Below are 12,620 nucleotides of genomic sequence, written 5' to 3'. Positions count from 1 at the left end.
GGTGAAGGTTTCGAGGCATTCCATGCAGGGCCGGATTAACAGAATCATAGGCCTGATGCTGTTGGTCAATTGGATGGGAAGCAGCAGACGGCTGCTCGCTCCTCCCTGGGGCCCTGCAAGGCTCCAGTGGGCGGCTGCCTATTATGCCTGATTACAGAGCCGGCAAGACAGGCATACCTAGGCGATCTGGGCCGGCCGGGCCTATTTTCAGTGGTGGGTTTGGAGTCCCTATGTTAATCTGGCCTTGATTCCATGATGGGGAAGCAAGGAAATAGGGGCACAAGAGAGGTGTCAGTGTTATGGGTAGAGAGTGAAAACTCACAAAATACACTGAAGAGTCTAGTTTCACAAGTACAAGGGCACAGTGGAAACTGGACCCTATGGAACTAGGGAGTAACAACGGAGTACTTTAATGGAAAGAACTCCATTAGAGTGCGCGATAAAGTGTGATATACACAGATTAATAGTAGGAATCAGAGGTGCAGGGAACTCAGGAGATTTTGGAAAAAAGCAAAATAGGGTGTAATAATACTAGAAGAATAAAAAAATAAAATAAGGTGCTTGATTTAAAACTATAAAGGAAAACCAGCGGTGATAAAATCACTTGTGGGCTCAGTCCTTACTGGTCCGCATAACAGGGGGAGAGGTGGGGCATGTCCTTTGGCTAAATATTTTGTGCTGACAGGTGCCCCTCATTCCCATCTTGGAAAATCATAAGGTATGATGTTGGGGGGTTGTCAGGAATGGGTGTCATCTCCCAAATACAATTAGATTCAAGGCTGTTCCACCAGTTCAGTTCAGTTAAAAGTGTGGTATTATTGCTTTCATTTATGAGGCTGTAAATACCAAAATTTATTGTCTGTTCCAGCTACTTACACACCTAGTAATATTATATTAGCATAACTCTCAGAAGTATCTATTTTATTGGCAGTAATCGTGTTGTACTTTGTTAGTCATTATTAGAAGATTAAATATGTAGAGCTGATGTATTTGTTGTTGGCTAAATCATTAAATTCAAATTGCAAGTTCAAGCATCTCAGGCATACACAGAATGCAAATTGCAGGAATGCATGTCAGTGTGTTGCATTGTCTTTCATTCTGAATGGCACCCCAACACACAAATAGAGTAGGGACTGACAACCTTGTAGTGCAGTGGAACCAGTGGCGGAACTACCAGGGTCGCAGAGGTCGCGGCCGGGCCCTGGAGTTCGGCCACTTGGAGGGGGCCCAGGACAGGAGGAAGGGGCCACTGGTGACCGCTGATTACCAGTCCCGGGACCTCTTCCTCCCGTCCTGGGCCCTACATGCTTCACGTGGTTCCCTTCATGGATTCTTGCATGGGGCCCTGAGGTCACTAGTTACGCAACTGAGTGGAACATAAGGTTGCAGGTGTGGTTCAAAAACACAATGTACAACTACATGTGGCACAATACGTATTATTGCACATGCATTAAACCAATTCGCTACAATGCTCAAATGGGAAGGGGCTCCAGATCTATATACCTTTGCAAAGCAAATCTTCAAGTGTACATTTTCCAGTTTTTATTCTGAAGTCACGGTTTTGGTATCTACCAAAGGAGTAGTGTGTAGTAGTTTACTAAATAGGGGTTGGGTAGCTTTAGACCATGGTAAGATTTCAGAGCGCTGGCAGTAAGTTGTACAGCAAATGTATATTATTTCATCAAGTTATCCCTTGCTTTAATTTTGTTTTCATGTTTTTATATAGCTAGTATGGGTATCAGAATCTGATTTAAATTAGCTTCCTGTATTTCTCCTTACAACAAGTCTCAGGGTTGACTATATTGCACAGTACTTTCAAATTCACATTTGTGACTTGCTGACAGAATGAGTGAGCAGAGTGGTAAATTCATTGGTATGGTTATGATCCTTCATTGTCCAATCAGCAGGCTGAGGGTTGTTGGCTGTACTGGAGTGGACCGAAATCAGAAAACTTTATATCTGATGTGAGATCATATATACTTTACCAGACATGGGGCAGTATCCCCATTTTTTGTTCTTGTCATAGGATATGGTGGTGGCACACCATGGCATTCCATCAGATCTTCCGCTCGTAGTACATTCATGGAATGAGCTGTTTTGGTATTTAAATGGAAATACACAAGACTTTCCTCTGGAATTCCCTTTAAGAGTAAAGATTTCTGCAAGACAAGGTAAGTATATATCACAATGGGAGCAGATATAATAGGTAATGACAGTGATACACACCACAAGGTAACATAAACACCTGACTGTCTCTGGTATTTTTTTTCATTTGGTTTCGCATGGAGGCCCAATGAGAAAAGTTCAATTCATATCAAGTAATTTTCATATCTGTGATAACATTGTTTTTGAGTTTTGGGTAGCGTAGGAAATGGTTACAACCTGTGTTGAGCATTTATTGCTCCCCATTGGGGAGATCCATCCCTCTATCTGTACTGGTGACCACTGTCAAAGGGAAATTTTCCCAATGGTACAGCAAAAATTAAAACCTACAGGGGTTTTAACTAGAGGTGCACCAAAATGAACATATGTAAACTGAAAATAAAAAAGTGTCAGGCCGAAACCAAAACTAATTTTTTTTCTAACCTTTTTAAATTTTTTTAAATATTTTATTTTTCATTTTATTTTTTATAAACGTTTTAATTTTCGAATATATATATTTTTTTCTTGCTTTATTTTTATTAAATATTTTTATTTTCTAACTTTATAGGACTTATATTAAAGCTTATACACTGCTTGATAAGAAAAAAAAAATACTTTGATGTCCTAAGCTAGTTTGGTGTAATTAAAGGAAACCTCTACCGAGAGAGACATATGGAACCTGCCACTGTGGCATGCTGCTGAAAATGCTGAACTGACTGTCTCTTGTTTCGTTATTTTCTCATTGAATGACCTACAACAAGCATGCAACTATCGAAGTCAAAGTCATTCAGAATCGGTGAACAGTATACTTTTTTCTGGGTCCGTTTTCAAAAGGTTAGCTACAGCTCGCAGTATACTGAGACGCCGCAGCTGAAGCGGATCCTGACATCTATGTCTGGATCCGCCCAGCTGCGTGAGTGACAGCTGGCTCTGCCTATCTAGAGGCAGAGCCAGCTGTACCGGCCCCCTCCCCCGTCCATTCCGCCAGTCAGCACTGGAGGATCGGAGCGGCGAGGGGGGAATCCAGCCCCTCCCCTGTCATGGCAGAGAGCCGTGACAGGATTGAGAAGTGAGCGAACGCCGGTATGTGTTCACTCACTTCCCGATCTACTGAGCCAACCTGTGACAGTCTCATTGTCACAGGTCGGCTAGAACTATGAGGTGAGTGAAAAGCACTCATCTCATAGTTCTCCTTTAGAGCCAATGAACCAACTTGCTGAAGGAGAGATCAGCAATGGCAGTCTCTGTATTTCTGTCCTCATAGGTTTACTTGAAGCAAGGCCAGTATAAAACAAAATTAGGCGAAACCACCTATCTTGTCATGCTAAATGCCTGGGTTTGTATGCAAACTTAATAAGTTAAACGTTACCTTTGAAATTGTAGTCACATAAATTATCATCAAATGATCTGTAAGGTCTCCATTTATGAGATAATTCTTCACTGGCAACCACTTTTTCTCCGACAGCAGCAAGCTTGTAATTGTCGTTACCAATCAAAAGACCACCAAGGCACTGCCAGCTCAGTGTGCGCTGGTTGGAATCACATTCAATCAGAGCAAGGGGCTCTTTAGGGTATTGGAGGTCCAGTCCAAGGCACTTCCTGCTTCCAAGGTTGTACAGCCTGTGTCCTGTACCCCATTTCCATAGCATGTCATCATTAAAGGGCTCGCAGCTTGTCAGAAAAATGCTGTTTTCGTTTACTGATATGCACAAATGGTTCTCTCCACTTTCTAGAGCAAACAGATCTGGACCTGCAAAAACATAATTGGTTACGTTTCAGCATGTTGTACACATGTAAACCCTATCTGAATGACATTTACAGGGTTATTCACTAAAGGGGGAATAGTTTGGAGAAGGCAGGAGACATGAACAATCTATTTGGAATTTGGAAAAATTCTCCAATTCAGCTCACTTTACAGGTCAGCTACGTTGTCCTAGATTGTTCACGTCTCCTGCCTTCTCCAAACTCTTCACCCTTTTGTGAATAGCCCTGTCAGTTTTCTAAAGCATAAATCATCAACAATGCCATGCTTTTTGTTTCATAAAATACCATTTTCATCTTTGATGCATATCAACACTTCCGATATCTTGCAACCTGTTTTGCTGCAACTTCCTGTCTACAAGCAAATGCTGCACAACATTTTGGTCAGTGGAGCATGCCTGTGCAATGTGCATTGGCATGGACAATTGTAGTCTTTGCTGGGAGAGAGTGTGATATGGTGACAATGTAGGAGAACAAGGCACAGAGCATTGTCACCCTGAATGGGCAATGTAGCCATGCCTTTTTTAAGTCGAACTACAGTTAAAACAAAATTAGGTAGAGTTGTTTCGTTTCTGCCAAACAAACCCTACTACCTGTCTGGTAGAAATTATTTTTATTTGTACATTGAATGGGGCACATGCGCTGTGGACAGTCCAAGCCAATTCCCGACCTGTGTAAAATGGCGAGAATGGAGCTGGATACTGGGAATATGTAACTGTAGAGTGCATCAATAGTCGTCCAATAGCCGAAGAAAGGAGGCACCAGCCTTAGGGCTAGTTCATACCAGCCTTAGTAGTGCGTTCTGGCCTGATTGTAGCCGGAACACACTGGATCGCATTCCGGTCAGCTCACTTTGTTAAGGGGGGGCGGTGGCGCTGCATTGAACTCGATGGCACCATAGCCATGCCCTCCGACCGCAGTGCGATCAGCCACATGGGAATGCATGGCACATCAATGCCTGTGTTCAGGTCCAGTGCGGTCAGAAAAAATTATGCATGCACTATTTTTTTTGACCGCAGAGGACTGGAACACAGGCATTGATGTGCCACGTGTTCACATGCGGCCGGTCACACTGTGGCTGGAGGGCATGGCTATGGTGCCATTGAGTTCAATGCACTACCATGCCCTCTCCCGCCCCATAACAAAGTGAGCCAGCCGGAATGCGATCCATTGCGTTCTGGCAGAATCCGGCCGGAACGCACTGAGGCTGCTGTGAACTAGCCCTTAGAGAATAGCAAAAGAAGATGACAGGGGTTGGCAATGCAGAAGTAGCGGAGAGCATGGACATCACATTGCTGGAGGAGAACAGATACCAAGGTGAGTCTGCATTATTGTGTGTTTTGTTGTAACCTTAAAGTGTATCCAAACCCAACAACAAAAATTTAATATTGCAGCTGTCTAGTCCTCATGGGTGCTGGCTGCATTAATTTCCTTTTCTTTAGGCTTTTTCCCTTTATTTTCACCTGGAGATGCTTCTAAAACACACACTTCCTGTCCTAGGGTGACCACACTCACAGTGTACATCTATAGAGGAGCAGAGCAGCATTGTCAACCTAGGACAGAAGGTATTGTAGGACTACAGGGCATCCCCCCCTCTTCTCATCTCCATAAGTTAGTGGGGAACTATTCTGTAGTTCTCAGAGAACTCATGATCACTATGTTTCATATTTGGTGACAATGCTTCAAAGCCCAAAGATTGTGGATCAGTGTATACAGTCTGATCCGTTCCGTACTTCACTGCAATCAACAACAGGATCTCTGGTAAGCCCTGCTGAAAAGGAAGGTTCGAAGTCTCACAAAATATGAAGGCACATATTGGCTAATCACCTTTTCTCTAGCTGCGAGCCAGATGATTGTAAAATTCTGGCTGCAAGCCAGGTTAAAGGCGAAGTCCACATTTTGCAAAAAAACAATAAATGTACAAACATTAATAAAATATAAAGTTTGCATTTAGTGATTCTTTTGCATGGGGGCCTGCAAAGCATTGCAACTGTGATCAGTGGATCGTGGGTGCAATGCTCTGGCTTCTGCAAACTCTTCCTCCCAACCCCTGTCCGTACCAAGGTATGGACTTTCAGATACAGGGATGGGAGGAGGTATAAATGGACTACAAGTGCGGTGAGGTCATTGAGAAATATGAGTCCCTCTGCCGCGGTGGCTCACAAGACTTTCTTCCTGAAAAAGGGTCAAAAAGATGGAGTTGATCTTAAATTTATGGGGAAGTTAAACAACACATTATGGGTGCCATGATCAATAAGAAATTCACGACCATTCCTAATGATACATACTCCAAATTCTTACAAGTCTGTTCTCCCTGTATTGAATACCTTGGAATTTGTGGGTTTGACCTCACAGATTACTGTGTCTTTGCTACTCTCTTGGATTATAGAGCTCATTCACAAGGACCAGCTGCTTGCACTTGGACATGTGAATGGTATCCCTCCAGCAGTTATCCCCCTACCCATCTTCTTTCCTTTTCTCTTTGGCTCTAGGCTTCTTACTCTTTTCTTATTTCTCCACTCTTTTCGCCAGCCTCTCTTTTCTTTATTTTACCCCATGCTTGCTTTATGGAACTTACATTGGCCTGCTACTTTTTTGGACTGAACATACTAACAATAACTAACATACCTCTTCTTCCCTGTGGGAATTTAACAGTATATGTAGTTCTATGTTTGACACCAAGAGAAGTGTGTGGAATACAGAGTTTGCTTTATCGTAAATTATTTGAGCTACGTGTTAGTATTTTTTATTGTTCCTTTTGAACTTTGAATATGCAAAGATATGTTCAGGGGTTGTTACTGTGCCTCACCACCACTATTAAACTCTAATGCACTGTCTTTACTTCAGTGCTTCCTTCATCTATGCAAAACCTTCATAAAATCATTGCAAAAGAAATATATTTAGCCCCTATAGAGGATAGCTTTAAAATCGCACATCTAATACAGCGAAGGAAATATGGTTCAGTAAGCATCTAAAAACTGAAGGTGCTAAAAAGTAAGCCAAAAATATGTCCTTATTGAATCGTAGTTAGATCTTGTGCATTCTTTCATGGTGCACTCACAATATAGATCTAAATACCATCTATTGTTTGGGAAGCACCCTCTCTGGGTGTTTTCGAAAGCAGGCTTAAGACATATCTATTTACCCAGGCTTATAGCAACACAAATCCTTCTCTTCAAACATCAATTTGACAAGCACTTCAAGTTCCCAGGGTGAAATGCACTATAGAAAAATGATTATTACTATTAATGTTATAACATTAAAACTATTAAAACTATTTATTTCATTTTGAATATGGTAGGGAAGGGTTAAAACCCCCACCAGGTTATGTTTTGCTGTCTGTGTACCATTTTAAGCAAAAAATTATGACCATCCACCTAATATTGCGTAGGTCCCCCATGTGCCGCCAAATCAGCCCTGACCCGTCAAAGCATGGGCTCCACTAGACCTCTTAATGTATGATGTGGTATCTGTCACCAAGCCATCAGTAACAGATCTTTTAAAGGAAACCTATGGGGCAACCTTTTTTGTTGTCCTCCGGTGACCCAAAACTCAGTATATAGCGGGCTAGCACACTATATGCTGAGAGCACAGAGCCATGCCGCAGCCAGGACGGATCCCGACAATACTGTCGAGATCCTCCCCGTTGGCTGATTGACAGCTGGCCCTGTCCGCCTGTTCCCCCAATCAGCGCTGGAGAAACAGAGAGGGGAGGGGGGGAATCGGGAAGTCAGTGATCGGCGGTATGTGTTCGCTGACTTTCCGATCAATAGAGCCGACCTGTGACAGCTTCAGTGTCACAGGTCGGCTTGAATTATGAGTATGAGTGTGTTTCACTCACCCCATATTTCTCCTTTAATTCGTGTAAGTTGCAAGGTGGGGCATCCATGGATCAGACTTCTTTTTACAACACATCCCACAGATAAATTGAGATTTGGAGAATTTGGAGGCCAAGTCAACACCTCCAACTCGTTGTGTTCCTCAAACCATTCTTGAACCATTTTTGCAGTGTGGCAGGGTACATTATCCTGCTGAAAGAGGCCACTGCCATCAGGGAATACCAGGGTGAAGGGGTGTACTTGGTCAGCAACAATGTTTAGGTTGGTGGTACGCGTCAAAGTAACATCCACACGAATGGCAGGACCCAAGTTTTCCCAGCAGAATATTGCCCAAAGCATCACACTGCCTCCACCGAGTTCTCTTCTTCCCATAGTGTATCCTGGTGCCATCTCTTCCCCAGGTAAGTGACACACATGCACCTGCCCAAGCACATAATTAAAAAAACTTGATTCATCAGAGCAAGCTACCGTCTTTCATTGCTCATGTGCCTATTGTAGGTGCTTATGGCAGTGAACAGGGGTCAGCGTCACTACACGTAGCAAACTGCAATTCAATCTGTTCAGACACCTTTCTGTCGCAACCAGCATTAACGTTTTCAGCAGTTTGATGTATAGTAGCTTTTCTATTGGATCGGACTACATTGGCCAGATTTCGCACCCCATGTGCATCAGTGAGCCTTGGCTGTCCATGACCGTGTCGCTGGTTCACCAGTTTTCCTTCCTTGGACCATTGCAGATGGGGATGGGGAACATTTCCCATGAGCTGCAGTTTAGAAGTTGCTCTGACCCAGTCATCTAGCCATCAAAATTTGGCCCTTGTCAAAGTCTCTTAAATCCTTAGGCCTGGTTCACACCTGGGTGTTTAACAGCACGTTCCTACGCGCTGTAAAACGCTCAACATGTGAAAACCAATGATTGCCTATGGGCATGTTTCCCACCTGGGCGTTTTACAGCGCGTAAGGAACGCGCTGCAAAACGCCCTACGTCCAAAGAAGTACAGGAGCTTCTTTGGGGCGTATTTGCCACGCGTATCCATTAGGATACAGCCGGATAGCCCTCAGAAACGCGCGTTTGTCATGCGTTTCTTTTACCGCAAATCGCGGTAAAAACGCGCGGCAAACACGCATATTACGTACGCCTAGGTGTGAACCCAGCCTTACGCTTGCCCATATTTTTCTGTTTTAACTGCCTAATATATCCCACCCACTTCCAAGTGCCATTGTAGCAAGATAATCAGAGTTATTCACCTCTCCTCTCAGTGGTCAGAATGTTACGGCTGATCACGTAGGGATGCACAGATACTTTTCGAGTACCAGTGCCGATACTTGGCATTTTCATGAGAACTACCAGGGTTGCAGCGGTTGCAGCTGGGACCTGGCTCTGGCACTCAAGTTTAGTAAACGACTTCCTGTGCTCTTACACAACATTTTACATACAATGAGTGTACAGATACAATGATACATTTTGCTGTGTGTTGCACTCACTGTATGATGTGGAATCTGCAGGACTGGTTGGAACAGAGAACCCAATCAGGAGCAGAAAGCCAAGCGTACTGCTAATCGCTGTGTGCGGACTTCTTGCTGGAGTCATGACTTGTGCAGAAATGGATATCACAGAACAATTTTCTCATAGTGGAATGTAAAGCGTCTTCTTGTCTGGCATAGATTGGGGTGGGAATAGTTTGTGGGCTGTCTCATCATTTTACAAAGCGTTTGCCATAGGAGGTTTAGAATGGGAGGCTGGCTGATGACTTTAGAGCAAAACCTTTTTTTTTTTTGCTCGGTGTCTTTTCTTTTAGAATGTATGAAACAGTCCAGCTTGTTCACAGGCTGCCAGCTGACAGATGACCCTTGTTTCTAGGGGAATGGCCACAGTTTATATTTCTACTATTGCAATTGCTTTTCCAGTTTTGAGCACACAAATGCCTCATGTTTGTACACAAATTGTGATTGTTTGTGGCTGGTTTACTAAAACAGAAATAAAAAGCCTGCCTAATTAGATACAAATGGAATGGATGGTTTAGGTTTGTTCTCATGTTACATAGTTTTGGTAAATATAAAGGAGTCTGTTCCGAGATTGTACAATCAGATTGTATAGTTTGTACCCAGCTTAACATGTATTTAAAGATCTTACAAGAAAAACAGGACAGCACTGCTCATTATAAATTAATATTTTATTAATAAATCAAAAACTAGACACCACTGGGTCACCACCACAGGGTCACTTGTAAACAAAGGTTAAAGAGGAGCACATATACTTACCTTTCAGTTGGCTTGTGTCTTAAACCAAAACTCTGGGCAAAATGACAAATTAACCTTTGCAGTGGGGCTACTCGGCACGGCAAGGGTTAACTCTCATTTTGGTCTAGGGATGAAAACACGAAAAAAGTTATACTTACCTGATCCTCGGTCCTGCCTGGCTGCTAGACTGGTCCCTAGAGCCCCTCTCCCCCTCCACACCAGCAGTCTAAGCCCTGCGGGTACCATCATGTGTAATGCAAGTCCATTGACATTCCACAGCCGGAGCGGAGGGGGTGAGAGGCTCCAGGGACCGGTCTAGCGGCCAGGAAGGACCAAGCATCAGGTAAGTAAAACTTTTTAATTTTAGACCCTAGATCAAAATGGATGAACATTTAACCCTTTCAGTGTAGGTGTAGCCCCATTCTCCCCCCGGGCTCTGACGGTCTAAGCACTGCTGACATCATCACATCTATGCAAGGCCCATTCACTTGTATTAGATGCGAGGATGGCGAGGGACATACCACAGCCGGAGTGGAGGGGAAGAGAGATAAGCACTCACTGCCGCAGGATGGAGGATCATGTGAGTATATCTTCTTTATTCCCATCCCTAGACCAAAATGAGCTGTTAACCAGGGATGTGAGGTCAGGGGAGGCAGAGCCTCACCTAGTATCATGGAGGAAAAACGTCTGAAGCTGACAGCTTTATCTCCTTTCAGAGCGGTTTGTTACACATCAGGGAAATCCTCCCCGCTGTGTAACCTGTCATGGACAGAACGCTGCCTGTTAATTACGGGCAGCGCTGCATCCGGCTTTGTGTAACCTGCTTGTGTAACCTAACATAGTGAGGCCAGAGCAGCAACAGCCTCTACTCTATGATAGAGGCTTGAGCTCTGTGGATGGTTTGGACCAATGGCAAAGCGTCATTGGTCCAAGCTGTCCAATTAAGAAAAAGAAAACCACTGAGGACATCAATCTCGATGCCTCACCATTGACGAACATGTGGTGGACAGGGAGGTTCCTCCCTGTCTCCTCCCTTCCTCCTCCCTCCCTCCTTCACACTAGCTTGGTGATCGGTTTGAGGGGGCAGGCCTTCGACTTGATGGGGCGGGATTCAACAGACTGGGGGCGGGAAATTGGTGTGCTGGGTGCGGGGTGTACTGGGAATGCCTCACCGAGCATGGAAGGTACCACACATCACTACAGTTAACCCTTGTAGTGTGGGGGTAGCCCCGCTGCAAGCGTTAAGATTTGAAAATCCTGGAGAACTGCTTTAAACCCCTCAAATAATTATACATTTTCTGAAAGCAGAGGCCCTGTAGACCCCTGATGTCTCCCCTGCCCTCCGATATACATGATCAAGCACACGGCTGTACAATTGCAGGCTAGTGCAAGTATCCACTTGTACTCTGACAAGCTTGTACTTTTCAATGCTGAAAATACCCCAATGAGTACATATAATCATATAATGTGTATATATATATATAAATATATATATATATATATGTGTGTGTAGTGGTCCTGAAGTGGTTCATTTTCTTCGCTGCTATTTGAACAGCCAGTATAAAGGAAACATAATAGTGGAAAACAACAATTCTGGGTTTAACCCATTTTTTTGGGGGGGCATTTAAATTCTCAATGGACTGCCAAACAGTTGGGTGTGGCAGCGGGCGTGTCCATTACCTAAATACATTGCGCTGGATGGCTCATCTCAGAAAGTTGGGAGGTATGCTGAAGGTTATGTGTAATAACATGGCAAGAAGTCAAACAGGTTCTACAAAACAGGCTGAAATGTAGGAGGATGAAGTGGTTTACTAAGTCACTTTATTGGTGAAATGGTCTTCATCTGTTCAGAGCCACGCTTCATTGGCAATACTGCATAGAACTCCAAATTGTTATGAAGGGTGGGAATGTTTGCACTGTTTTATATCCCCATACAACACTGAAGAACTAGGTAGGCACAAACGTTTTCTATGACGTAGCAGGACTGATGTAGGTCACATCTTCTAAAAATGGATGTAGATAGAACAACTCTGTAAGGGAAACATCTGTGGAGCCATTCAGTATTAAAGTCCCTGTTACTTAAAATCACATGAGAATTTGCTCCATGATGATCCGGCTGTCCTATATGTCTGTAGTGACCATGCTGTGGGGGGAGAAGTAGGGATTCACAAGCCCATAAGTGTGGACTACCTGCAGTCAGGGGTGTCCCTACAGTTGTCTCCACCTGCGGTTGGTGATGGGGAAGTTTGGAGGGGGTGGGTGTTGGTGGTGCTCATTCTGGGGGGCTGTTTTGTGTGGGTTTAGGGAAGGGGGGGTTGGGCGGCTGTATGAGGGTTTGGTTCGGTGGGGGGGTGCTGGTTGTTACCTCTCTAACAACCCCCCAGCTCGCTGATATCACTAGTTGCCAGGAGCCCGGCAGGTCGCTGGCCAGAGCATCCGCTAAACTCCTGGCAACCAATGGGGCAATGGGGCAAAAACACACCTGACATTCCCCCCCCCCCCCCCCCATGATCCAAAGATATGCCACCTGAGGCTGCCTCATTATAGGGACAGCCCTGCCTGAAGTGGCAGTGGAGCAACAAAGTGCCAGAATTTGAAAACACGGGCCACTTGTTAGGTATATATATAGTATAGCTGT

General features: G+C 44.2%; 1 protein-coding gene across 1 annotated transcript in view; it reads right to left on the bottom strand.

Moving 5' to 3' along the window:
- The window catches only part of PLA2R1 (phospholipase A2 receptor 1), an 81,981-nt gene extending 72,581 nt beyond the window's left edge, over positions 1-9,400 (bottom strand). The window contains exons 1-3 of the mRNA XM_018571702.1: positions 9,227-9,400; positions 3,512-3,892; positions 1,986-2,159 (exon numbers count right to left, since the gene is read on the bottom strand). Of these exons, the coding sequence (XP_018427204.1) occupies positions 1,986-2,159; positions 3,512-3,892; positions 9,227-9,332 (661 nt within the window). The 5' untranslated portion in view covers positions 9,333-9,400. The remainder of the gene's footprint in view (positions 1-1,985; positions 2,160-3,511; positions 3,893-9,226) is intronic.
- Between the last annotated feature and the right edge of the window lie 3,220 nt (positions 9,401-12,620).

This window comes from Nanorana parkeri, unplaced genomic scaffold (genome assembly GCF_000935625.1).
Source record: "Nanorana parkeri isolate BGI_ZX_2015 unplaced genomic scaffold, ASM93562v1 scaffold1812, whole genome shotgun sequence".
NCBI classification, from domain to species: Eukaryota; Metazoa; Chordata; class Amphibia; order Anura; family Dicroglossidae; genus Nanorana; species Nanorana parkeri.
This window is presented reverse-complemented; position numbering and strand designations above follow the sequence as displayed.